At 51.1% G+C, this 26962-nt stretch overlaps 10 protein-coding genes across 10 annotated transcripts; 6 read left to right on the top strand and 4 right to left on the bottom strand.

Annotated features, from left to right (window-relative positions):
• Positions 1-382: 382 nt before the first annotated feature.
• On the top strand, positions 383-1842 carry CTAM01_10178 (uncharacterized protein; the record flags this gene model as incomplete). The annotated part of the gene is made up of 2 exons (XM_060526194.1): positions 383-395; positions 470-1842. 2 exons carry the CDS (start codon positions 383-385, stop codon positions 1840-1842), a joined length of 1386 nt encoding a protein of 461 aa, XP_060379139.1.
• A 1632-nt stretch (positions 1843-3474) lies between these two features.
• CTAM01_10177 (beta-glucosidase) lies at positions 3475-5905 on the top strand (the record flags this gene model as incomplete). Its single annotated transcript, XM_060526193.1, has 2 exons — positions 3475-3586; positions 3651-5905. The coding sequence occupies 2 exons, from the start codon at positions 3475-3477 to the stop codon at positions 5903-5905; spliced, it is 2367 nt and encodes a 788-aa protein (XP_060379138.1).
• Positions 5906-11252: 5347 nt separating this feature from the next.
• CTAM01_10176 (uncharacterized protein) lies at positions 11253-12007 on the bottom strand (the record flags this gene model as incomplete). The annotated part of the gene is made up of 4 exons (XM_060526192.1): positions 11253-11373; positions 11432-11493; positions 11526-11846; positions 11897-12007. 4 exons carry the CDS (start codon positions 12005-12007, stop codon positions 11253-11255), a joined length of 615 nt encoding a protein of 204 aa, XP_060379137.1.
• Positions 12008-13168: 1161 nt separating this feature from the next.
• CTAM01_10175 (uncharacterized protein) lies at positions 13169-14667 on the top strand (the record flags this gene model as incomplete). Its single annotated transcript, XM_060526191.1, has 3 exons — positions 13169-13253; positions 13325-13666; positions 13724-14667. 3 exons carry the CDS (start codon positions 13169-13171, stop codon positions 14665-14667), a joined length of 1371 nt encoding a protein of 456 aa, XP_060379136.1.
• Positions 14668-15381: 714 nt separating this feature from the next.
• CTAM01_10174 (uncharacterized protein) lies at positions 15382-16017 on the top strand (the record flags this gene model as incomplete). The annotated part of the gene is made up of 1 exon (XM_060526190.1): positions 15382-16017. One exon carries the CDS (start codon positions 15382-15384, stop codon positions 16015-16017), a length of 636 nt encoding a protein of 211 aa, XP_060379135.1.
• Positions 16018-16993: 976 nt separating this feature from the next.
• Positions 16994-18391, top strand: CTAM01_10173 (flavin containing amine oxidoreductase; the record flags this gene model as incomplete). Its single annotated transcript, XM_060526189.1, has 1 exon — positions 16994-18391. One exon carries the CDS (start codon positions 16994-16996, stop codon positions 18389-18391), a length of 1398 nt encoding a protein of 465 aa, XP_060379134.1.
• Positions 18392-18638: 247 nt separating this feature from the next.
• CTAM01_10172 (uncharacterized protein) lies at positions 18639-19628 on the bottom strand (the record flags this gene model as incomplete). The annotated part of the gene is made up of 3 exons (XM_060526188.1): positions 18639-18876; positions 18936-19354; positions 19410-19628. 3 exons carry the CDS (start codon positions 19626-19628, stop codon positions 18639-18641), a joined length of 876 nt encoding a protein of 291 aa, XP_060379133.1.
• A 987-nt stretch (positions 19629-20615) lies between these two features.
• Positions 20616-21879, bottom strand: CTAM01_10171 (fungal cellulose binding domain-containing protein; the record flags this gene model as incomplete). The annotated part of the gene is made up of 4 exons (XM_060526187.1): positions 20616-20787; positions 20881-21197; positions 21303-21666; positions 21728-21879. The coding sequence occupies 4 exons, from the start codon at positions 21877-21879 to the stop codon at positions 20616-20618; spliced, it is 1005 nt and encodes a 334-aa protein (XP_060379132.1).
• A 1334-nt stretch (positions 21880-23213) lies between these two features.
• CTAM01_10170 (uncharacterized protein) lies at positions 23214-23828 on the top strand (the record flags this gene model as incomplete). The annotated part of the gene is made up of 1 exon (XM_060526186.1): positions 23214-23828. One exon carries the CDS (start codon positions 23214-23216, stop codon positions 23826-23828), a length of 615 nt encoding a protein of 204 aa, XP_060379131.1.
• Positions 23829-24183: 355 nt separating this feature from the next.
• CTAM01_10169 (uncharacterized protein) lies at positions 24184-25925 on the bottom strand (the record flags this gene model as incomplete). The annotated part of the gene is made up of 4 exons (XM_060526185.1): positions 24184-24310; positions 24368-24826; positions 24882-24904; positions 24987-25925. 4 exons carry the CDS (start codon positions 25923-25925, stop codon positions 24184-24186), a joined length of 1548 nt encoding a protein of 515 aa, XP_060379130.1.
• Positions 25926-26962: the final 1037 nt, after the last annotated feature.

Below are 26962 nucleotides of genomic sequence, written 5' to 3'. Positions count from 1 at the left end.
ATTCGAAAGTTTATGAGTAAGCAGCATTGCACCACGCACTGAACAAGGGATGTCCCTTGAACTCTGACAGCCAAATGACACGGTTTCTAGAATTGCCCAACGCTTCTGCAATGACATGCAGGCGTACCCTGGAGATTTGGCAATAGGGGTCGGCAACTGAGACGAAAAAATTTCCGTCAATGACTCTCAGTGATGGTGATGGCATTTCCGCTCAGGAGATGGTGAAATTCTCTATTCTCACTCCTGTAAGCGTTGATTTTCTTCATCACCACACTCGTTATCACGACGTTCGTCATTAAGTTGCGATATAATAGAAATCATTGCTATAGAACGCTCGTATTTACACTTATTCCATGCTTGGCTTGTAGTGCCTGAGTTCAGAATGGCCCACTCACGTAAGTCAGCTCCAACTGCGCAATCCTCACCATGCCCACCGGCATCGTCGGAACGTAGCTGATCTTTAGACTAGATTTTCCCGCCACGGCCAACGAAAAGGTACCGGCACTCTTCGGATGTCCATGTGTATGGAGCCATGTGCCGCTGTACGGCGATGCACAAGAAAAGCGCCGATATCACCATGCGCTGGCTAAGCCGAATGCCCCTGGCATTACACGACGTCTGCCCTCTGAGATTATCCTCTGCATTGTGGATGCACTATTCGATTTGTACGCCAAAGAGGTTTCTCTCGGTTATGAAAAGTATTGGGAGTCATCTTGTCTACCATATGAGACCGAAAAGATGTGCCCCTTTTGCATGCTTCCTCGCTTTGACGTTTGGCGAGACGTTGCAAACTTGGCAGCTTCGTGCCGCGCACTCTACGAACTTATCACGCCTGTGCTCTATCGGAGGGATGCGGAACAGAACCATTCTTCAGCTCTGCTAATCTCAGCGAAAAGGGGCAACGTCCGGGCCCTGAAGCTTGCGTTGGAAAACGGCGCAAATGCAGATGCGGACGATCACACAATGCCGCTGCAATGGACGAACGAATGCTTTCGGTATTGTGAGCATTGTGAGTACCAGGTTTGGTGGAGGGAGCCACGGAGACTCGACATGAGTGCACTGCACTGGGCGGCATTGTGCGGAAGGGAAGATGTCCTTGAAATTTTGTTGAACCACAAAGCTGGCGTGGGCCCCAACAAGAGGGCAGTAGTGCAACCGGGACTGGATGCAGGGAACTATGGCTCGCTGCCGTATGTGGAGGACTATTGCGACGAATATAACGCCAGCTTTCCCTGCCTGGCGCTGCAGACGACGATGGGCTACAACCCCGTGAGCTCTCACGGAGCTAACGCCCTTTACTTCCTATTAGGAACCGGTAGAATGCGAGCGCACGAAAAGACCGTGGATATGGCGAGGCTTCTTGTTGACGCAGGCTCTTCATTGACGACACACGAAGCTGCGGAGCTTCATGCTCTCCATCAAGCAGCTGCATACGATAACGCAGAGCTAGTCCAATTTCTCCTTTGCGAAAGGAAAGTCGACCCCAATATCACGGATGCTGCCGGAAATACGCCGTTACACCATCATGTCGACTCAAGGTTCAGGGTTGAGGGTGGCGCAAAGGACACAAAGACGCTATCACTCCTTCTGAAGTACGGTGCGGATCCCAACTTGCGGAACGTTGACGGGTTATCGCCGCTAGACATTTGCCTCGTCACGACGTTGCTGGGCGCTGACAGAATGAAACTCTCCGTGTTACTTGCTCGGAGCGGAGGGACGCTGCGAGATCGAGACTTGGGCCTTCACAGGTCAAGGCTGACTGATGAGCAACGAGAAGAACTAAACACTGCATTTGAACAAGCAAGACATTCCGGGAGAACTGAATGGACCGGAAGCATTTGACGGCGTACGAAGATATATAAGTATAGTGTCTGGGGTTTTGCGTTTAGTAATAAACTGTCTGACGTACTTGTAAGCATGGGTAGTCGATTTTGGTCATCTATGAATGAAGTCTTTGTAGTTAACTTTAGCTTCTATTTCAGGCAAAGCTCATCGATTTGATATTAAGTGATTCCGGCCATTCCCTGAATTCTAGCAACCTTTCAACATGACCAGATATTCGTTGTTCGTAAGAATTACACAACTCAAGGGCCGGCTGTGGAAGGCAGACTGAGTGGAGATAACTACTTACTCCGTACATTTACCACCGTTTGGCCCCATAGTCGTCGTCTGCATGAAAGAGTTTAGTCGGGCGTTCAAATGGAATCCAGGCCACTTTCCGATGTCGTTATTCTCTTGGATCAAAAGCACTTCAAGGTTGTCAAGTGATCGCCTTATGTGTCACTATATGAGTGGGTCATAGCAAAGTCCGAGACTTATGGCTTGGTTTCCTAGGTCCTTCGGCTCGGAAGAATCAGTGACGATCCTAGCATAACCTGCAAGCTTGATAGCAACATTTATATTAGAGTGGGCAGACAGCATTTAGCTTCGATCCCTACTTTGAGAGCGGATGGAAAGAAACAAGCTTCCTATACATGTGAAGAGATGAGACTATAAAATACCATCTCCAGTTTGACCAACTTTGGGTCACATTGGGTCATCGGTAGGCACCGACACGTGGAACCCCCACCCCCAAGTGCCGGTCCGGCGTTCGCCCACAATCCAGCAAACCTAGGAAGTTCAGACTCGAGCCCACAAATTCCGTTCTGACAGGAGAAGCCTCCAATAGAATTGGCTTTCTGGCTCCGTATTGTTTCAATCGCCTGGGTTGTTCATCGGATCTGCACATCGGTGTCGGCATTGGGCCGAACCCACGTCACAAACGTGAATCGCTGCCCCTTTTCTCGGCGTGGAGTTCAAGCCTTTCGCAAGCCGCATTGCGTGGTTTTCCTGTGATAGAGTCTTCGGCGTTTCTATTTAGTTGGATGACAAGCGGACGCTGGACCTCTGAGGACGCGTCTCCAGGAGGTCAGAATGCTCAAAGCATCTGGTGATGGCCTGGTGCCGTCCATGCCATTCTTTATTGGGGTTACTAATACCTGTCTTGCCCGACGCCCGTAACCTACTCATTTTGCTCATACAACGGAACGAGCGGACAATTTCCGACCAGGGCAAAAGGCAAGCTCACAGCCTCGGATTTTGTAGCCGCCCCGGCAGTCACGCTCACCGAGCCCGGCGCCTGGATCCGACCTCCAACGGGGCTGTGGACATGGCTCGTCGTAAGCTTTGCACCACTTTTTGCCTAAGTCCCCATGTCTTGTGACTTCTTGAGCCGAAGAAAAACCGATGCAGCAGAGCAAGAGGTATCATGGCGGTTGGTATAAGAGTTGGGTCTTGGCAACTATTGTCTAAGTATACAGAGCTGAACTCCGATCTTGATTAGGGTACAGATGCTAATCTGTTGGTGGTCATCGCCTAAGTCATTCTTTTGTCTCTGACAAATTAGTCTTGCAGAATCGAGAAACTGCCCCTTTCAACACACCCGAGTCATCCTCCCTGGTCTACTTCTTAGGTGGGACAGCACCTTCTCCAAAGATGTACCGCCCATCAACCGCCTGGGTTCTAGCTATACTCACTTTTGTGACTGGCACCTTGACCGACGATGCTTCGGCCAACTACACAGAGCAGCTCCTGAGTTCTGGCACGGGTACGTCTCTTGAATGTGCCCTCCTTACTTGATGATGAGCAAACGCTTACCAATATGTTAACAGTCAAGCTAGGAGCTTGGCAAGATGCCTATGACAAGGCGTCGGCGCTTGTATCTACGCTCACGACCGAGGAGAAGATTTCAATTGTTGCAGGTGGTGATGGAGGCAACTGGACCGCGTTACACAACCTTGACTCCGCTACCAACCCTCTTACCTATTTCTACGTCACGACATGGCCCGCCGGTTTGGCGATGGCCATGACATGGGACACAGCAGCCGCAGAGGGCCAGGGACATGGCGTTGGCCAGGAATTCAAGGGAAAGGGTATCAACATGGCCTACGGACCTACACTGGAACCTCTCGGACGCTCAGCTTGGGGCGGTCGTTCCGGTGAGACGTACGGCGTGGACAGCTATCAGGCTGGAATTATGGCCGGCGCAGTCGTGAAGGGAATGTCATCTGCTGGTGTAACAGCTAGTGCTAAGCACTTCATCCTCAACGAGCAAGAGACAAATCGCATGAGTACCGGCTCTGGTGGCGGTGGCATGGGAGGAGGCGGATCTCCTCCAAGTGGATCAACCAACTCGACCCTGACAGCGCGCCAGGCATCATCGACGAACACCACAACGAATGGCACGACATCTGACGACGACTCTGGTTCTTACACTATTACCATCGGCGACAAGGCGTTTCACGAGACCTACCTGTGGCCCTTCTACGATACCGTCTACAATGGCATGGGTGGTGCCATGTGTGCCATGAACAAGGTTAACGGAACATACTCATGCGAGAGCCAGGATCTCCTCGCCAAGTATCTCAAAGTCGAGCTCGGGTTCCCTGGCATTGTGTCTGCCGATGTCAGCGCGCAGAAGACGGGCATCAATGCCGCAAACGCTGGCATGGATCTCGCCTCGAGCAGTTACTGGTCCAATGAGACACTGGGCGTGGGCCTCACCAACGGCAGCTTTACCTCGGAGAGACTCGACGACATGGTGATTCGTAACATGATGGGCTACTTTCACTTGGGGCAGGATAACGGTTATCCCAGCCTGGCAGGCGTAACGGACCGCATCGACGACCGCGGCAACCACAGCGCCATGGCGAGACAATATGCTGCTGGGTCTATTGCCTTGCTCAAGAACACCAACAGCGCGCTCCCGCTGGTCAACAAGTCGAGTATCAGCATATTCGGCTTCCATGCTGGCCCCCGGTACGTGGGTGCAAATACCGCTCTTGGCGTCTACGACGGCGAGCCTTCGACAATGCAAGGCCACATGGCTGTAGTCGGAGGATCCGCCATGGGCTCGCTGGCATATTTGTCCACGCCGCTTCAGCTCTTCAACGAACGTGCCGCCAAGGATGGCTTCATGCTCCGTTGGTGGCTTAACGATACCTCCGAGACGTCCTTCAGCGGCATGCAGGGCTCCGGCACCGAACTCACCGAGTCCACCACTGGAGTGGCTGAGGACTCGGATGCGTGCATTGTCTTCCTCAATGCCTGGGGCGGCGAGGGTGCCGACCGCACGGAGTTGACCAATGCCGGCCAAGACACGCTCGTGACTACCGTCGCCGACGTCTGTAACAACACCATTGTGGTGATAAACACTGTTGGTCCTCGCTTGGTTGATGCCTGGGTTGAGCACGAGAACGTCACCGGTGTGTTGTATGCTGGAGCACTGGGCCAAGAATCCGGCAACGCAATTGATGACGTTCTCTTCGGCGCAGTCAACCCTTCTGGTAGACTCGTCCACACTATTGCTAAGAATGAGAGCGACTATAACCCGGATACGATGATTAGTGAGACGGAGTTGAACTTGGATTATTCGGATGGCAACTACATCGACTACAAGTACTTTGACCAGTACAACATCACGCCTCGGTACGACTACGGATACGGCTTGTCTTATACCACTTTCGAATACTCTTCAGATGTCATGGTTGAAGCCTCCTCCAAGCTTACCAGCGGATTCGCGACTGGAGACAAGACAGTCGGTGGCCGCGAGGATCTCTGGGATATTGTGGCAACTGTCTCGACCAGCATTACCAACACTGGTTCTCTGCAAGGCGCCGAAGTAGCCCAGATGTACATCTCCTTCCCCGAAGCAGCTGGGGAGCCAGTCAGACAGTTGCGTGGGTTTCAGAAGGCTGTGATCCGTCCTGGAGAGAAAGCTGACGTAGCCTTCCCTCTGAGACGGAGAGATCTGAGTGTTTGGGATGTTGTCGGACAAGAGTGGAAGGTTGAAAGCGGAGAGTACGCGATTTACGTTGGCTCTAGCAGTAGGAACCTCAAGTCTCAGGCTACCTTGAGAGTCGACTAAAAGGGTGGATGGGGTTTTTTTCATATAGTTGTTATGCACATGTCTATATCTTGTATTCACAATGGCAGTGCCCAAAGCTCAATCTCAATAAGTACGTTTAGCTGGGTTCCCATCTCTTTGGTCTCTAGACACCAAGGATTATTCAATATTTTGATGAGAAATCTTTTCTTGAAATCTCTCAATAACCTACCTGCCCATTTTGATATGGTCTTGCGGTATGCTTGTCACCCGATGCTGATTGCTGATGCGGCCACTGACCTACCGACTGTCGCTATCGACCAAGCTCTGCGTGAAATACCATGGAACTCAACATGTGATGATTGGTAAAAAGCCTCGTCCTCGGAGAACAGAGAGTCAGTCGATGTGTCTAACATTAGTTTTCAGCTAGCAGGCTGCAGCAGTCTAGGAAGATGAATGGTTCTGATTTCACCTCAGGGGTACAGTTACAGCATTAAGTTCCATTGATGAAGTATGCACTCCTATCCATGGTTGTATGACAGCTCCTATGCCATGGACTTATGACATTCTTTCTTAATGTTATGTCCTCAAACTATAGAGATAAACTCATATTCCAGCTTGAAATTATCTCTCAACTCAAGTGATAGACTGAATAAGGGATTCAAAGGCGCACGTTGTGAAGGGGTTGCATTCCGTCTACAACTCGCCACTGCATGAGAGAAAAAGCTTCTGCTTGCCACGCCTCAAATTCATCACCCGGAAATCCCGAGCTGGTCTTGCTACGGCTATTTCTCTCTCCATACGTGGCCAAGGCAACGTGATCACATCATCTACACATCTCACTTTAACGAAGCGCGCGGCTTCAAGAAGACTGATATCAAACTCCTGGAATACTGACCAAACAGAGATATCGATTGTTAGGCAAAGAACCGAGGTGTGACAAGTTAAACTTGATTGGATTGCGCTGCCATAACCCCAGCTTGACGCCTCATCACCATTGTGTCACGATCACATCAATTGAGCGAGTCCTGAGCTGTCACAAATAAGCTGTCAGCATCCATGATGCCTGTGCCTCTACAAAAAAGCCCACATACAGGTAGCTTGGGTCTTGTGATCGACATCCCACAGAGCTAGATGCTTGCTCAAGTGCCTTGCGAGACTGGGCAAGTTTGTGGCTGACTGACAAGCCGGGCGATGGATAGAGTTCTCACGTAAGATATCCCCTCCATCGACTACGCAATCTTGGTTCTCCTCCTGTGAGGCACATGGTAGGCTATGCACCCCAAAAAGCGACAACATCGCCAGTGTTTCAAGCCCAGTCACAAGCACTTCTATATACCATGCCGCGTAATGACTCCATTCTTATCATGAAACAGCCGAATTCTCATGTCAGCAAAGTCACGGCGAGGGAAAAGCCATCACAATCCCACTGCCGTCTTGGCTTGCAGAATATGTGACGACAGATCGAAAGAAGGGGAAGTAGGTGTGCAAGCCTATCTCCTCTCCTAGACCCGGCGCCATCGTGCTGACAAGCTGACAAGATGTGGAATCTAGAATCAACGAAATCGCATCGTAACCCTGTCACCCGCCGTGAGAGCCCTAGCCTACACCAATGCCGGTTTCTGATCCCCGGTGTCAAACGCAGCTTGAGCTTTTCCCTATGCCTACATGTAGTGTCGAGATTATCCTGGCTTGAATTGTGAGGTACTTGAATGGCTTCCGAGCGCCAAGTCCGAGGCGTCCAATGAGTCACAGTGACTCGTAAGCAGAGATGCTCGCTAAAGCGGGCGTCTGGATCCCAGCAGTTTCGAACGGCATCACACAGAAGTGGCGTAATTGTTTGAAAGCTCGCTTCTCGAATAATGTGATATCAAGATAAACTATCGACATGTTTTGTGGGTTTCATGAAGAACCGCCACAGGGGCTATTGTTCTCCAGCATACAAAAGTCAACCACAATGTGAAGTCTATGGCGGTGAAGACCTCAACTAACCATCAGTCATGTGACATTTAACGGAAGTGGAACGTCTGATGATCATGACCTGCTGACTATTCATCTTCCGCGGAGACTAAGAACCACAAAACCAACGATAACAACGAGCTCGGTGAAGTTATCACATCTCCCAGCCCACTGGCAAACGATATACAACCACTATGTACCTTCAGCAAAACCATTCAGCATCAGAGATCTGTCTCACAGCTAAAGATGGGTCAGCCTATAAATCCGAAATTCCGGCAGGCAAAATGATCAGCACACACTCCCGCATCAGAGTGACCGCTAGAGTTTACTCGTACCTCCTTTGCCTCTCGCCCCCTCGTTTCTCTTCCGCCCCCTGTATTCCTCACAATCCCCCATTATGATGCTGCATGGCACTTACACCCCTCCGAGCCATGCGCTATGCACTCTACCTCGACACCGAGGCGCAAGCTTCGCGACTGTAGACACGCCTGTGGCGTGAAGGATCGCGATTGGCCCACCCCCTCCCTCGTCCGGATGCAATCTTCGTCAATCCCATGTAAGAGCTATGATCTGTTGCGCAACTTCTATCTCAGCTGGGTACGGGAAGTGGACGAGATGGCATAGAGCTTAGAAGGGAAAGAGTGTGAGCCTCACACCAACTCCAGTTCACCCCCCCCCCCCCTGCAACGGGCAAGACTCTTCCTCCTGTAGGTCTGCGGCATCGCCTAGGTGTGTTGTGAAGGTTTCGTATGTAAAGTTTGGCGTCACAGGAGACCCCACCTCTATGCTGGAGAAGCCAACGGTGATCGACTTGCCAAAGTCTTGTAAAACTTGGCAGGTGTTGAGGGTGTTAGTTTGGCTCAGGAACTAGGATTTCTCGAGGCAGTATCCAAGCTCTTACCCAACCACGGTCTAGGACTTTTCGGTGACAGAGCTAAAAAGGCAACAAAAGCCACGCGAGGCTTCCAGCAAACCAAGACTCTATGTCCCCATGTCTAGACCACCACATAGCCGTAAGGCTGGCACTGTTCAAGGTGGTTGGCCTGACTAGTCCATAGATCAGCAACAAGTGCCGCTTGCAGGCCCGATGGTTGAGATAGGCTGATTGTACCCGACAGAGGCTCAGAGAGCCGGACTGACAAGTGCTCCCAAAGTCCCATCAAGCCTTTGCTGACCGCTCGACCAGGGCAGATTTTGGATCTTTGCCCAGTTGAGTGGCGGTTTCGAGTTATGAGGGACCGAAGGCTTAAGCTTCGTGCGAGGCGTACCGTAATTCTGACGATAGTGATTACGCCAGGGCCACTGGATATGCCTATCTGATTTGCCTCGAGTTAGGATCAATCAACAAAGTTCGGCACCGCGAGAGCGCCAAATAGAGACACAGCATCGGCACTGTCACTGTAGCTGTGCATCTCACGCAGCCTGGCATATTTGCTGCCCTGTAGCCAGGGCCTGAATCAGGGGGCTCAAACCAGAACGCTTTCTGCAACCATGCAGTTAGCATACATGTACTTACGGTGCCTACATGCACCCTGGAGAGTCCCGCCTCTATCTTCGTCTGCAGCATTAATGCCTTCGTATGAGCCTACGCCCGCTGCCCCTTGCCGATGTCAGCGTGCGTATGCATGTCTGTGGCGGCCGCCCGAGGCAGAAAGCACTAGTCGACAACTCGACGTTGGTTTGAGCGGGCTTTGGGCCCTCCCCGTTTCGTATTGCCCGAATAAGCAAATTGCCTTGATCCTGTACATGCTCACTTGCGGCACTTACCGTTGCCATGGCTTTGCAAATTGCAGGGATCCATTTCTCCATGCCCCGAGGATTTACGGAGAGATGACTGGAACCTCATAAGCAGGTTGTAGGCTGGGAAGTACCGGTAATATGGAGGGGCTGGAGTAATGTAAGCCACGCCCAGCTTGAGAGGCAGAATTGGCCTTGTAGGAGCCTCATCACACCCTTCAATATTCATGAACTGTTAATTCGCCTGTTGGGTAGAAGCTAAGCTACGGCTTCTCGAATCATGAAGAAGTAAGTTGTAGGAGGGATTTAGCAGATGTATTAAGCGCTAGCTACGTTATGCACCAAACGCTCGGGAGAGACTTCTAAAACAGGAACTCTTCGCAGCAGTGCTCACCAAGGCGTGTCGATTGATCGCCATCCGATTGACATCGGGTAGCACGCGGATCCAGCAGTCCGTGTCAGCCCTAATCTTCTCTTGGACGGAGATGCATGCCGCCTACCGACTACTGTAGGATGTTGGGGGTGTTTCTTTGGCCTTGTGGACCACGACGAACGTCTCGGCAGCATACATTCCCAGTCTCCCAGTAGTGTCTCGGGAAGATACCACCATCAACACCATTTCCTGCAGGTTGGGGCGGCCTGTGCCATCCTCGCTTGCTGCTTCATGGAACTCCAGCTGTCTCCTTCACGCCACTCAAGTGCCTTGTCAGGCCTAGTGCTGACATGCGTCATGGCTTACGCTGCCGGGCAAACTTTGCGTGTGTCCCCCTCTCCTCGGGCCTCGAACGAATCAGGGCGTATAGAGATTCGCAGTATGCACTGCATTGAGATGGCCAAGAGGAAATCAGTGGAGTATATATGATCAAATTGTGCTGTTGGCAACATAGAGGGTTCCATCGCCGTGGGGCGGCATCTTCGGCCTTTAGTCGTCCGCGTGATCCTATCGCCGGCTTCCTTCGTCGACCCGACAGCAAGGGCCCAAACAACATAAATCTACCCAATTGACCCCAGTTGTGCATCCTTCGAGCATCGAGGTTAGCGGGGTAAACCGAATCATCGTAGGTTTTCTCCCTCGGAAGTCCCTAGTCCTTCGGCAAACAGCCGCTATGATCTTCCGCGCCAGATCGAAGCTCTGGATCTCTGGAGTAATCCTTGGCTTGGCCAGTGAGAAGTTGCCAGGTCTCATAGTTACACGCCCATGATCGCCGCCAAGGATACTGACGGAAATGCCCTCCACGGCAGCTTGTGGTTCCCCAGCAACTCGCCGGCCCACCAAGGCCACTACAGTCGTCTTACCTGCATATAGGTAAACCAAGTCGCAACCAAAGAGACGTAAATGAACCAATGACGAGCTGTTCCTTGGACAATGATGTCTTTTCCCCTAGTGGAATGCAACCTCGAAGCGTTGTCCCCACGAGAAAGAATGACAGCCGGCGCCGACTCCAGATAGAGAGAGCTAATGCAGCAGGACTGATTAGGACAGAAATTGCTTTAGAATCCCTGTCCTAGTAATGGGTACCATCTTGACTTGGGGGTATATACAGACGAGTCGGTATATGAGGACAGGCTGGTCCGGGTGGTGGCATGGAGAATCATGTGCTCCGAGTGGGCTGACGGTCATGAAATGGCTGCGGAACCGGCGATTGTGCTTGTACTGCGGTCCCGTCTTTCGGGCTTCGGTGGTGAATATCTCTCAACTACCCGGCATGCCTTTCGGAACTGATGGAAATAGGTTTGGTTGCTGAAGACGTTCCCGGTTCCTCTTTGCGATCTCCATTTGTCGCTTCTTCTCAAGTCGGGCTCCGAAGAAGTTCCTAAGCCGTGTTAGCTGAAGCCAACTTCGTTCATATAGCACGCCAAAAGAGCTCATACTTTTGAAGTGCGAATACGCGTGGCTCCTCTTCCGCGGCCGGAGATGGCGTTTCGGTGCCGTTCTTGAAGTTTGTTAGCCGATATCCCACAAAACCAGTCTTCCGATAGACTCAAGAAGCAACAAGCGGGATATCAAAGAGCTTGCCTTGGCGCTGTCTTCCTTCATCTCGTCCTCTGTCTTTTTGTCGTCCTTGTCTTTCTCTTTCTCCTGGTCTTTGTCTTTGTCTTTCTGTTTCTCCTTGTCCTTCTCTTCTATTTCCTTCTTCTTCTTTTGTTTGTCTTCGTACTCCTTCTTCACACGCGCAACCTCGTCCTCGAGAGCCTTCTTCTTCTTCGCTTCAACGGCCTCTTTGTCGATGATAGGTGAGCAGAAGTTCTTGTCTTTCAGATGACTGGGGCAAACGTAGAAAAAGTCCTAAAGATCGAGTTAGCTGCGCATTTCAGGGAAGAAACTATGGGCTTTACCTTGTTTTCGGGAGCGACCAGGACGCTACTTGTGGCACGGTAGCAGACATCGCAGCCCTTGGCCGCCGTTTCCGCGACCTTGCGGTGAGTGTAGATATTGGAGAATGACATGGTATCGCTCAGCAGTGTATGATTATTTGGGAAGATTAGGGTGCTGTTGAAGGCTCGGTATTCAAAGCCTACCCCATGGGCGGAACTGGCGTTAGCAAGACTCGAGGTTGGAGGTGCAAAGTCCGTGATGTTGCCTGACCTCCGAGGAAAGGAAGCTGTGGGGCACCCGGCAGTGACTTACCTAATGTGTTGTTCGGCTGGTGACAGCAGACGAGTGGAAACCGCGGGGTCAAGATGCGCGCCAAATCAGTGCCACTGCATTTGGGGCCTTGGGCGCATCCTCCACTGTGACGTCGCATCTTTCAGGGGCAGCCAGGGGAATGCAAGTCCCCCAAGGATGGTCCAAGCTCCCTTAGCTGGCGATAAGGAAAAAGATAAGACAAGGCTGACCTCGCACCTGTATTTTTTTTCTCCCTTCACTGCGACTTAACTTCTGATGATCAAATACCTATGCTATTATGAACGAGCTCCTCTACGCAGTATTACCAACTTGCTTTGCTTTTTCCCTCAAGCTAATGTGGAATATGTCTCACACCTATATCCAGCTGGCGAAGTAAGGATACTGGAAATAACAACAATGATGTAAGGTTCTTGGGCAACTGCTGTTGTGGTGGTCGGAAGCATGGAATTGGCAATGAGAAACGACCACCATACATTGGAAATTGTAGATATTGGAGAAATATTGGGATGACCAAACATACCTATGCTGAACTATCAGAGTACCATGGTCCACAGGGCTCGAGGTGTTTGACAATTAGGGCCGTAAATGCCGAGTATTGCCATCGCTTTTGTCTCCTTGGAACCTTGAAGACTCGACTGAATCAGTGGCCCCTCGTAAGAAAAGGGGCGCTGCCCGCCCCGAGTGTTCGCCGTACAAATTGCTATAGGCCTGTTACCGCCGCATTATGTAAGTCCGTGCCGCAGTGCACCAGGAACAGCCGCTTCAGCAAACAGCCGCCAGCTTCAACACGTCACATCACATAATTTTTTATCGACGTCGCGTCGAGACAGAGAAAACAATCCGGAAACTTCACTACATTCAAAGGGACGCTTTCCTCTACCCAGACATTTCGAATCAGCCGCCATCTCGTTAATTTCATCGAACCCATCATCAAGAAGACACCGAATTTCTGGGACGGAAAACAAATATTTCACCAAAAAATGGTTGCCGGCCTCGACAGCCAGCGGCTGGAAGCCGTCTTCCAGTCGCGACCCGACATCTTGCAGGGCATTCAAAAGGCAGCCAGTACTACCCTCCGTTCCAATTGCGCAGTTTTCTTTTCTTGCAGTTTCAAATGCTGATTCTCGACTACTCAGACACACCCGATCGAGTCGCATTGTTCAACAATATCGCGAGTTTCGTTCACGAGCAGATCAACGGACCCGAACCGGCATCAAAACGCAGACGGATAGAAGAAGGCCCTACGAACGGTTTCAAGGCGTCTAACACAAACGGGGTGGCTGCAAAGCCTGCACCGAAAAGCATCGGAACCGGAAACGCTACCGATGAAGAGGTTCTCCTTGTGATTAAGGAGATTTCCGTCTCCGTGCCCCAGCGCAAGAAGTACGAGCTCTGCTTCACGGCGAACTTCTTTTACGCGCGGTTACCGAATACCACTGCACCCGTCGAGGGCATCATCTACGCTTGGGATGACATTGGTACGTCTCCAACCGCACAGGAACCTAACATCCCAGCCAAGTTAACTTGTGCTTCAGAGTACCTCTTCTGCCTCCCCGTACCCGAGAAGACTCAGGTGCAGCACAACTACGTCCTGTTTCCCCGTGGAACATGCCTCCCGACGAAAACCTCGCCCGAGAAGGAAGCTCTGGTATTCACAGTGCCTGCCACAGCCCCCAAGCCCGGCACCATCGAAGGCCCGAAAGCGAACGCTGCATCAGCAGTCTCCGACACCTACCGTGGCCTCTTTGATTGGGCGTTGACGACACACCTCAGCTCCGCTGGCAATCCTGCCGAAATCGTCGCAGCCGATCCCAACATCTTCCACAGCCTCGTCCGCCAGCCGCACAGACCGAATGAGAAGGCGGTACACGTCAAGGCCTTCCGCGGCTCCAAAGACGGATACCTCTTCTTCCTTCCCAATGGCATTCTCTACGGCTTCAAAAAGCCTCTAGTATTTCTGCCCGTCGACCGCATTGTGGCCATGAGCTACACAAGCGTTCTGCAGCGTACATTCAACATCGTGGTGGAGGTGTTCACCGAGGGTGACGCCACCGAGGAGATTGAGTTCGGCATGTTGGACCAGGAAGACTACGGCGGCATCGACGAGTCCTATGTCAAGCGCCACGGACTGCAGGACCGCAGTATGGCGGAGCAGAGGAAGGCGAAGATGGAGCTGACTGAGAACCTGAAGAAGAAGGGCGCAAACGCCGACGCTGATGCCAATGGAGACGCGGATGCAAACGGCATGACGGAGCTCGAGAAGGCTCATCTTGAGGCTGAGCAGGCGCTCCAGGAGGATGAAGATGAAGACGAAGAAGACTATGACCCTGGCAGCGAGGGAGAAAGCGAGGGCTCTGGGTCGAGCGACGATGATGACGACGACGATGATGATGATGAAGATGACGATGCCGGGGAAGAAGGCGAAGATGGTGACGAGGAGATGGGTGAAGGTGAAGGTGAAGGCGAGGAAGAGAAGTGAGTTGCTAGGAGTCATGTGTGTTCAAGATGAGGCGGTTGTAGGATCTCGCTATTACGGCTCGTGATCATGATAAAGGTGTACGATAGAGACGTCGGTCGTTAAATCGACTCCAGAGCATAGGCGTCCTCATACTGGATACCCGAGGGTTCAAGGTGAATCCACGTACAGCAATGCAACAACGGTGGAATCCACAGCCGTCTCTTAATCGCTGCACTTCCACTGGCTTGTAAATTGCGGACACGAGGAAGAGAAGCCGTATTCTCCAGTTTCTTACAAAGACACAGAAGCTCTGCAGGTCCTGACTCAGCGAACACGGAACGCTGAAACATCCCATGTCAACTGAATTGACAGCCCTCCTAACAGACATCCAGAACGGCCGACTCGAGCCGAATACCTACTCCGTTACCTCTCACCCGATATTTCAAAGATGTGCATACGGCAGGATCCGATGAGTGTAGACACAGGCACTGGACCTTGCTTCACTTGTCTTACGAATGCGCATGGTTCAGGAAACTTTAATGAAGCTTACATTCAGGCACAAAATTCCTCTAATGAGAAGGTTCGGATCAAGGTAGCCTTTGTCTGGAGCATGTAAATAATAATATTGAGTCCAAAGAGATATAAGAGAAAGCACTCGGTGCCTAGCTGCTCGTTCATGTAAGCTCTACCTACTCATTCTCTGTATATATTTATACTCCTTGATTACTTACCATGATGAAGGCTACATTTCTTTGTCTGGCGTTCTTCCTGGCCTCATCAGCAGCCATCGCCATTCCCACCAAGACAGCCGTTGCCACAGCCTCCGCCCAGACGCCCACATCATTCAACGTCACCAACGTTCCGCCGCCTACAGGGGGCGATCGAGACCATGGCCAAGATGCCGAGAAAGGCAACCTCGCGCCCTGGGAACAATCGTTATGTTCTATGAAACACCATCACAAAACAAAGTCATCACATCATAAGATGAAGCATCCCGCACATCTAAGGGGGAAAGACACCAAGGGCAATCAAGCGCCAAATTGGCAGCACTGCAAGAAACATCTCGACAAGCATCTGCCTCCCAAAAAGTCGCCTAGAAGCTTAGCAGAGACAAACGGGACACGGGCATCCTCAGCGGAAGGTCATGGAGGTCAAAAGGAGCATGTGGGCCACAAGGGTCACAGGAGTCATGGGGAATGCTTCAAGAAGTGCGTTGGGTTCAAGATACCCTTCATCTCGAAGCTGATATCCGAGGGCATGATGGAGCCTGTCTGTGAGGGTATCTGTGGATGCAAGGGTTCTGAGCAATGTAAGGGTAAAGACTCGGGAGGCGAGGAGGAGCCGAAGGAAGAAAGCCCTCCTGTTCAGTAAAAAGACATGAATGAGGTGCATGACTGGAAGGAATGGATTGCAAAAGAAAAGGAGATCAAGCCGGCCAAGGATAACGGAGATGCTCCGCCCACGACCAGAACGCTGAAAGATGTCTCTGCGACACATGTATGAAGCCCAACAAGTACGTTATGGGCTTCTTGCTTAAGACTGCGCGGTTCGAAACTGTGTTCAGGAGTGAATAGTAAGGTTTGAGACAGGAAACTCAGCACCTCGCTCTCATGTGAATACACGACAATGTTACAGCTTACTTGTTGTTGTATACTACGAGCAAGACATCTAGAATGAAAGCTTTACATTCAGATAGCTTATAGGGATTAGATATCCGGGGTCTACATCAGAATCCAGTGCGGCTGTTGAACCGCAAACATGCTAATTTGAGTATATTTGTAGTGACGGAACAGACCTTTGGCTAGTTGGCCTTGCCCCAATCGTCACTCCTCGTCCACATTTGGAACTTCCGAGGGTCGTCGCCGCGATTCAATGGTACGCACTTTAGTGATCATAAGGCGCATCGATCATCGTGACAAACGATCGTTCCTCCCAGTGCAATTTAATATCGGTTACCTATCTGCCACGTGCGCAGCAAACCAAAACCCGTGGCTTATGCACATGAGGTCAAGCCAGACTCACAGACATGTGAGATTGAAGAGCCAAGTAAGCCAGGACGAAGGAAGACAAAGGAGCCCAAGGGAGATTACGAGGCGTTGTGATTGGTCCCCAATCCAGGCGTGGCTGACAATCCTCCCAATCTCCTGTAAGCGCTAGAGAGCTTCCCGCTAGCAGGTCCAAACAATCATCGGACGGGTACTTGAGTGCAGACGAAGAACTGAGAAGGTCAAGAATTACGCATTCCGTGGACGAAAGCTCCAAACGTTCTTGCCATCTGGCACAAATCGAGAAATTTGGGTTCTTCTCAAACACTGTTTTGCCCAGCTCAACGCAACAACTCGCAATAATGGGTGAATCTACGACGGAATATACACCAGACACCACGCCTATATATGATTGCGTGGTCATCGGTGCCGGATACTCCGGTCTCGCGGCTGCACGACTCCTGAAGGATGCTGGAAAGAAGGTCCTTTTACTCGAGGCGCGCGATCGCGTTGGTGGACGCGCAAAGACAATACCGCTCGACAATGGCGACTACTGGGATGTCGGGGCCTCTTTCGTCGGTCACAAGCAAGATCTCATGCACGCTCTGGCAAAGGAGTTCGATGTGCCATTATTCAAGCCATCCAGCCAGGGAAAAATCGTCCTGGCCTATCGGGGCAAGGCGCGAAGCTATGCGGGCCTGATTCCGCCGATGAGGCCGTGGGAGGTTCTGGATACGGGTCTGTTCGTCCGCCGATTCGAAAAACTGTGTGAGACGGTCAACATGGAAGAACCGTGGCAGACACCGAACGCGGCAGAGCTTGACCGCATGACGGTGCATGAATGGTTGAAGAAGCAGGCTTGGACACAAGCTACCATTGATCTGGGCAACTTGGCGTTCGAAGGAACGATCGGGCAGAATACGTCTTGCATCTCGATGCTTCACGCCATGTTCTTTTTCAAGGGCGTGGTCAGTCTCACGTCAGGCTTGAGCTGCGAAAATGGAGCGCAGCAACATTTCATACAAGGGGGAGGCCAAGCCATTGCCGAGAAGCTGAGAGAGCACCTGGGAGACGGAGGCATTCGCTTTGAGGAACCGGTTTGCGGCATCACATACACCGAGAGTCTTGCGACCATCCGGACGTCTAGAGGAACATACCGCTCACGACGAATCATCTCCGCCATCCCGCCACCGCATATTCTCAAGATCGACTTCGAGCCAAGGTTACCGGTAGAAAAGACCACACTGCTCCAGCACATGCCGATGGGAGCCTACATGAAAGTCTACGCAACCTACAAAACCCCCTTTTGGAGGGAACGAGGCCTGACGGGAGAGAGCACGAACCCGACCGGCTTCCTCAGCGTGACCTACGACGCGACGTCGCAGTCCGGGGGCCCGGCCAAGCTCACAGGCTTCATCGTCGGCACGAAGGCGCGAGAGTTCATCAGCTTCAGCAAGGACCAGAAACGGGCCGTCGCCCTCGCTGGTTTTGCATCCGCGTTCGGTCCGGAGTCGCTCGACCCGGAAGAGTTCTTCTTCCACACCATGATGGAGGAGGAGTGGGCTCTCGGGTGCCCGATGGCGACGCCGGCGCCGGGGATGTGGACGCTGCTGGGGGAGTGGGTTCGGAAACCGGTTGGGGCTATTCATTGGGCTGGCACGGAGACCTCGACGAAGCATTATGGGTACATGGAGGGCGCGGTATTTGCGGGTCAGAGGGCTGCCAGAGAGGTTTTGGAGGAGCTCAAGTGGAAGATCTGAGGTTGACGGTTCGAAAATGGGACGTTGTTTTTGGCAGATGGCCTGATGCAATTGGACATGTGTCTACAGGAGCAGTATCGGAATCACTGGCGTTTGGACTTGACAAATGACTTCGAGTGCATCACTACGCTGAATTAGTCTAGCATACCCCTAATTGAAACCAATGTAAATTGGAAGCCATATTCTATCAAAACCCAAGGCTGGAGATCTGTGTAAAGTCAGGGACTCAAAGAAGACCCTGAGGTAATCAAAGAGACAAGGTCACACAGCCATCGATGCTGTCCTCCTCAAAGATGGAACCGAAAATGATGCCCTCGTTGATTCCAGACTCGTGGAAACCGGACTTGGTGAGGTCACCGGTGCCGTTGATCGACTTCTTCAAAACGCCAAAGTGAAACTGTCCCTGTCCCGAGATGTCGTTCTCGATGGGCTGGCCCTGAGCGACAAGAGGGGCATTCCCTTGAGAGTAGTACACCTGAGTCAAGCTACGATATCAATGTCAGTAAAGCCGGCTACAGTCACAGAAGCAAAATCATGCACTCACTTCTTGCCAAAGTCCAAAGTCAGGGCAAAGTTGTGGAACACGCCCTCAGTGAACTTGGTCTTGAAGAGCTCCGGCGACGGGTTGGTGTTGGAGTTGCCAAACAGGTGGAGAACATCCGGGTCCGCCGGGTGAATGCCGATGAGATCGCCGTACTTGAGTGCGAATTGGTTCGAGCTGAAGATGGAGCTCTCCAAAAAGACCATTTGGTATTCGTGGGTTAAGTTAAGCGGCTTCTTAGGGTCCTTCATCATGCTCCAGTGGACCGTCTTGATGCCGGAGGTGGATGGGTCGGTGCCGTTATTGCTCATGGGCAGCATCTCTGCGCGGCGGAAGCCCGTTTGCACATTGGTCTCGGTGGGCGCGAAGATGGATCTGTCGTCAATGTTGACTTGGAAAGGCTTGTTTGCCGGGCCGTCGAGCTAAGGAAGATCGGTCAACTGCTGCCAGAAAGATTCATGTTGACGTGTGGCTTACCAGAGACGACAAGCCTGTCGGAATAGTGACAACGTCACTGGCCTTCAGACCCTTGCCGAAAACAAAGCCATTGTTGAAGGGACTCGCAGAGGTGTCGAAAGAGGCGGGTGTGAAGTTTGTTGGGATTCTGCCATCGAACTGGATAGGGCACTTTGCGGCATCGGCGGCACCAGCCGCGGCCACAACAAGGGCGCTAAGAGAAGAGGAAGAGAAGTGCATGGTGAGTGGAGCGAGTGTCGCGAAATAACTTGTTAAAGAATGAGTGTAACTGACTAAAAGTCTTGAACGAATGGAATAGAACTTCACGACAGACGATTTGCACAGGACTAAGCAGACTACAGTTCAGATGACAGATGCGACACTTGTAGCCGCATGCGAATCTATAAGTACTTGGGTGTTTAGTATCCCACCGGCCTACGATATTGGGTAGAGACCTCCTCTCTTCGTCAATTGGTCAGTACAACAAGGCCATGGCCATGCTGGTATGGGTTAAAGAGAGTTGTTGACGGGGGTTGTGGAGTGATTAGGGGAAGGATGCTTTATCCGGCTCGGTTTCGCTGTTGTACGAAGTTTCCGCCATTAGTCGTTACGGAACTGGCGGAGAATAAGGTGGAAGAAGAGCCTCAGCATGCTAAGTTGCGACTCGGTGGTTGCCGGTGGGATGAGTTTCCAATTTGTCTGAGACGCAATTAGAGTTTGCTTCATTCCCGAAGCTTTGGGAACTCCGCCGATCTTGAATCGTGTAAGGGGCAGGATGGAGACGGTTCATCCGTTGTCGGGCAGCCAATTTGTCGGATGGTCTGACATTGAAGTTGATGGCCGGAATCATTCGCGCCCTTCGTCACTCAAAAAGCTGCATCGCGTCGAGCTGGGGTGTATGGTTTTGTGTGCGTAACTTCATCTCGCTGCATTTCAAAGAGATCCAGGCTCAGTCTCCATGATGGAGCATTTGACTGCATACCTTACATGAAGGCACCCTCACTGTTCGAACATTGTCGAGTGCCAATGACAATGAATAGCGATAGGCTTGTTAGGTTGGCACCTAATTGACGCTATGTGTGATGACGTAGCAATTTGGAATATGTACATTGAACGCATCATGACCTGCGCATCATTCGCACTACAAAAAGCTCCATTATCTCATGGTAGCCAGAGTATCTGAGCTTACCTCGAGCAGACATACCTTGTCCGCCGCGTTGCTATCCCCTAGGCGAATTGGCAACCCAACTGCTGCGGTGTTGCTGTGACGCCAAGCGTAGCCAGAGTGTTGATAGCGTACTCGCAATGAGCCGGCGAGGTAATGTGAATCGTGTCGTGGAAAAGGTACTTGCGAGCAGTGTAGGCACAGTTGGTCGATTTGTAGTCAGGATTCGGAGGCCTGCAAGATGACAAGGCAGTCAGCGTCTTTATTCGGAAAACAACGATGTTGAACAATATTTCGGGCGTGGTGTTGGAGTTCTTCACTACTTACACGACAATGCCAATGGGCAGAGCGTCTGCGCAATAGCCGTTTCGATCAAGGTAGCCCGCGGTGGGACCGGTTGTCAGCGTGCCAGCCTTAATGGACCTCAAGCTCTGGGTGAAATCTGGTGCAAAGATGGTGATCTGCCCGCGATACGTGTTGTTATTTCTAAGTTCTGTGATGAGATTGTTCACTGCTACACGGTAGTTGTTCGCGAAGTCGGCGACCTTGTCTCTGTCTGCCTGGGGCAAAATCTGAATTCTGGGAATGAGCTCCGCCGGCAGGACAGAGAGGAAGACAAAGTTGCGAGCTCCGGCGCCATAGATCTAGGGCGAGGGGCCAAAGTCAGCCTCTAGCTCAATTGTTCTCGCGCTCTCAAGTCATGACGAAAAGTGGGTGCGTCGAAGGGGTGGACAAATGTAGCTCTTTACCTGGGCAAACTTGGTGCGGATGACTCCGATCAAATTGTTGATAGTTTGGGCTTGATTAGTGGTGGTGTTGTAGGTACCAAGAATATCATTGCCGGTGTTCGACGCCAGGAAGATAAAGAGAGAATCCCTAGCCGAAGCAGTACCTGCCGTACGAGCCGCTGTGAAAGCGGTAACGATCTCATTGATTTGATCATTCCAGTTGATGATAGGACTGAACCCGGGAAGAACTTGCGTGGGCACCGCATAGCGAGAGTCCGTTACCGCCCCGGGGTATGCAAACTTGTTGAGGACGACATTGTTTGCACCGCGTGCATTGGCGATGTAGTTTACATGGTTCGGCCCGTTTGAAGTCGTGCTGTAGCTCCTACCATCACCCTCAGTCAGCTTATTCGAGAAAATCCCAAAAGGATAAGTGAGACACGTACAAAGGACCACTTCCGATGTAGTCGTAAGATGCACCAGCTGTCCAAATGTTGCGGATTGTGTTGAAACCTCCCCAGTTAGCCCCTTGGGCATCGACTGCACCAGCGAGCAACGCGGCACACAAGGCGAGGGACGAGTTCCACTTGAGAATCATGACTGTTCCTGAATCGATTGGAGTCCGAGATCTTTATGTGAGCAGCTGAAGAGAAAAACGAATGGTGGTGACAGCTGAGCGAGTGATTGCCTGAGATGAGGCTGGTTGCGAATTGTGTAAGTGTAGATGCAGATGACATTGCTCAGAATGGGATCGCCGCCGTCCTATATATGATAATTGACCTCAAAGGCACTCCGGCATATTATCCTTGAGTAAGACGGTCTAGACCGCGATCACCGTCAAACAGGATCGCATTTTTCTGAGCCTCAAACCTCGTCCTCGGATACGGATAGGCACACAAGCCATCCATTGTGTGCTGCATGATGTGTGGGATCGCTGAATTGCCTGGGTAACAAACCTTGCCGTACTTAATGAGTTGCTGTTCGGCTTGCACAAGTGTTCCTGACTTTCATAGCCTGTTCACGCAATACCGTCCGAGGTTTTTAGCCTCCCCCGCGATCCGATGATCGGATGTTGGGAGTAAGACCCTCCTCAAGGGGCAGCAAGACGCATTGACTACGAAATTAGACAAACTTCGTCTGCCATCCGAAAACCCTAATCAGCATTATATTTTGGGAGTTGGTGTGATCCAATGTGAGCTCTGATTCGGCTTTGAGAGCATGGACGTGTTTGTGTACGATACCGAGCGAAGGAATGAGGCAGGATTTGTGTTCCTATGTGTTCACTGACTCCCCTTCTCAGACCTGAGCTGTCGCCTACGCAACCACGGGCGTGCACAGGGGCCAGTGCACGAGGCAGTTTCCAACTTGAAGAAGAGTCAACTGACCACTTACGAGTAGCCGACTGCGCGATTTTGAAAATCTTTCCAATGGTGATAAAGAACTTGTGGCTTTCTCAGACTGACCTTCCTGGGCTGCCCGACCAAAGTCGAGATGGGCGCCGTAGGAAGTTAAGGTCAATTCAACCGAGTCTTCCATCCGTGGCTGAGTTGTGACAATGGCTTTAATCAAGTCGTTATGATCATAGACCTTAGAAACCCCCTCTTTGTGCATTCTTTTATCTGACTAAAGTTCATCCTGTTTTCTTTGTGCAAATATGTCTTTCAGTCTGATAGTGAATACAGAGGAGTAGGTTCGAAACAGGCGTTGAGTCGTGAATAGAACCCTCCCCCCATAACCAAGTGGTATAATACATAAATTCGCCTGCATCATCCGTCAAGTAAATGAGACATAGTCCTCCAATCTCTTCGCAACCGAAACAACAACCAAACACAAGGGTCACCATTGTTAAAGATCCATCCACTGAGCAATCTCAACAATCACGTAGGTCAGTCCGTCTGCCATACCCAAACACAACACAACACCGAGCATACAATGTGTGAGGTCAAGCAAATCCGCGAGAGCTGTATCCGCTGCAGTGAAGTAGTTCGCCATGTCACGGATATGAAGCCTTGTGAGAACCACCTCCAAGTCAGATCCAAGAATGGGATTCTGGCTCACTGGTGCAAAGGCAAAATCACAAGAAGTATCCATGAGACATACTTTCCAACTCGCCATCCATGTAACGACGCTTCACATACCGCTGCGTTGTCGCGTTGGACTTCTCAACCAGCCAGACAACCACCGCCCTCTGGCCCCCAGCGTGTAGAGCGCCTCAGCGACCTAGGCATCCGACGTGGGAAGGTAGTAACCCAAGAGCCCCAGTGTCAGAATGAGACCTGTGATAGTCTTTGTTGTTTGGAGCATTTCGAAGCTTGGCCCGAGGCACTGCCAGAAGCTGTCAAGCAGCCCCAGACGAAGTACATTGGCCATCAACTCGATCCCGCCAAGCCCTCTCATGATTTTGACATAGTATTGGGCGTCTCGGTGGCTCGATTGGAGACACATCGAGTTTTTCGGCAGTTTAACCAGTGGCTTGATGTCCCTTCATTTCGTGTTAGACGCCTTGACGACACTGACTCTTTTTTTGATGACGATACTACTCTATAAGTAGGTGATGAGATCCAAGCGTATTGGGAGGAATTTTGTTGGTTTCAATTTGCAATCATGAGTGCGTGCTTGGATCTCGATATTGCACAGTTATGATATTGCACAGTCATGGATTGGCTCATCAAGACGATAGATTGAGGCAGACTAGGTAGGTAATAGAAGTCCTGGAAGTTGGCTTGAGGGTGCTTTAAAGTTCCAACAGTGCGTGGCGAAGGCAGATGAAGTGACCAGGGGCTCTTCTCTAAACAACCGTTGTGGTATCTCTCAGACAGAAAGTCGAATACGTAAAATTATGACCATAATCCACCTCTCAAAGTATGCAGAGGTAAGTATGATTCAAAAAAGAAATGTCGACTCATCGGATCGTTAAGAGAGCAATTGAAGACGCCGGCAAGCTGAAACTGTCGTTCAGGACTTCGTCTGCCCTTACATCGCCCTGGGGCTCCCCAGACACAGTCTCAAAACTCTGACCCGCCCACGTCCTGCTCACGACGTTCAGTAAGCTTGTAAAACAATTACAAGATGAGAAGTCCACTTACAATCCAGCATTAGCAGTCGTATTTTCCGAGAGCAGCATCTTCACCGTAGTTGATAGACCTGATCCAAGGCCCCTTAGATTGACGCTGATGCTCGGCTTCTCTTGTCCCCCGAGATGAACCTGCGTGTTCAAGACAACAATTCTGGCAAGTCGCTCTTGCTCCCATATGCCATACGCGGTAATAGTAATATTACTGGTCGGTATTTCGGCAACATACGCTTCGCTAGACTTCCCGATGGCTTCGTTGACAATCAGAAAGGCGTGATAGGATGGAAGAATGTGGGGACGAGTAATGTTTAGACCGTCATCGGAGTCGCTTGTTGGCTGTATCAGGTTGTATCTGAAACCTACCCCGTGGTGGAAATGAAGCCTTTGTATCCCGAAAGAGGCGCCGAGTAAGAGCCAATCGGTTGCCCAGAGTGCACTCTCAACAGTATTACTCAGCCCAGGTTGGCCATGGCTATAAATAAGTCCCAAAGTTAGAACATCGTCTAATTAAGACGAGTGAGACTCACTTTGCATAAGAGTTTGTCTCGCCCTATCCAGATGTCAGTAGGTAAAATGAGATGGTGTGTAAAAGACACTCATACCAATAAATAATCTAAACCCACGGATCTCACTGCTTGTATACCGGCCATCTTAGTAGTCATGTTGCCGCGCACGTATATCTTGTTCATGAGATCTCCGGGGTTGACGACACGGCGTGGGTCGAAGCCGCCAGAGTAGGCATGCTCTGTGAACTGAGTCGTCGCATTTCGAATGGTCGGGTCGTTCAGTATACCCAGCTGTAAGGGTCCTGCTGGCGTCCATTCTGGGGCGTTAGCTCCAGTAAAGGCTCCAGGCGACAGTGTGGGCCGATCTGAACCGGTGTGATCGAACTCGATCTCTCTGCTTACTGCCTCGGCATACTGTGCCCAGGTATCTGTATAGTTGGCAGTATCCCACTCAACGCCGTAGGGACCATTGTACACCGTCCGCGTCAAGCCATAAAAGTCAGGCTCATTTCCCAACTCGACGTTGACAAGTCGCACATTCTTGGTTAAGTTTGCCCGGTCCCCTTGAAAGGTCTGCGCAAGCAACCGGGCCTGGGCAACAGTCTCAGTCTGGTTCAAGGACTTGAGGTTGAGACCCCACATGAAGGGCGTTCCAGCCGGTAGATTCCCCGATAAGGCATAAAAGTCTCGGCCGATATAGATGTGGTCTGCCTCTGGGTTGGGGACAGTCTCAGTCGGTTCCGGAAAGGTTTTGTTCATGACCTCGAGGCTTAGGTCTAGAGTGGCTCTGTCTTGCGAGTTGGCTCCTACACGAAGGAATGGCATATGCCCGGTCCTCTCGCCTAGGTTTGAGAGAAGCCGGTTGAAGTATTCGTTTGGTTTGCCGACTTCTTGCCCGGCCCAGTCTGGCCAGCGGTCCATCTCTATGCTGAAAGCTGCGAGGTGAGGAGAGAGCTTTTCGGCCCATTCTGGTCGGTGGCTTGGCAAATGCAGATTGAGGTTATACTCAAGACCGTCGCCGAATGCTTTGCCCAAAAGGACGAGGAGAACTAATGGTATAGACATTTTGCACGATGCAGCGACTGCACTTGGAGGAAAAGATGAAAAATAGAGCAACAAACTGCCGGTCTATGTAAAAAACCTAGAAATCAGAACTTTGAGAGAACATCGTCAGTGACTTAAATACACTTCGGTGAAGGTGTTTGCCGAAACACCCAGCCGAACGATGATACGTCATGTCAAGATTCTGCCAACTTTCGAACGGGAACCTAGCTCATCTTGGAGACAATGGGCAGTATCAATGGCAGGCTCACGGGTGAACATATCCTCCAGACAGTCACTTTCAGCTGTATTCCCACAAATCGCTGTATTTCCGTAATTGTCTTTGCTCCCGCTGTACTTAGGTAGACGGGCAGAGCAGGGTGACATGGTTCCCCGCAAGAAGTCAAATGTCACTGCAACACTACTGCACGGAATTGAGCTTGAGCAGCTACAGAAAAGCGCGATTGGCCATGCACTAGCCGATCTCCTTTGCCGTTGTTCCTGTGTATACGCGTATTTTGACGACGTAAAGGGTCAAATTGATCAAGTGATCGCGAATGGGACGCCGAACTAGCAAAGGGCTACCTGGTGAGAAGCTGCACATGTAGCTGAAATTGCCGAATCTGTCGCACTGCGACTTCGTAACTTCGACTACAGCCCAATCACGTAGCAGCAACCACTTTGAAGGCAGCCTTATGCTTGAGAAATGAGCTGCGGACAAGGTCCCACTCAAGTTGTCTTCAGCCAAATAGTGGTTTAGACTTAGCAAGTCTTGGAGATTGGTCCAGTGTCCATGAATCAAGATTAGATATGGGGATGCATTTGAATAACATAGTTGAACAAATTTGATGGTAAGCATAGATCATAACATCGCTCAAAATGCGTAGCTTTGTGTTAATTTAGTTTGTTCTGCCTTCTCTTTGTGGCGATCCACTTGTTAAGAGAGATCCAAGATACGTGAATCACGGGTACAACGGGCTGGAGTGAGTTTGTGTGAACGTAGCCGATCCTGCCCAAATAAATCGTGGGCCATAGACTTGTTCTACAAAACAATTTTCTTT

Source organism: Colletotrichum tamarilloi (genome assembly GCF_030869305.1).
Source record: "Colletotrichum tamarilloi strain Tom-12 chromosome Unknown Scaffold_45.1, whole genome shotgun sequence".
NCBI lineage: Eukaryota > Fungi > Ascomycota > Sordariomycetes > Glomerellales > Glomerellaceae > Colletotrichum > Colletotrichum tamarilloi.
The sequence above is the reverse complement of the archived record's forward strand: the minus strand, read 5'-3'. Positions and strand labels throughout refer to the sequence as shown.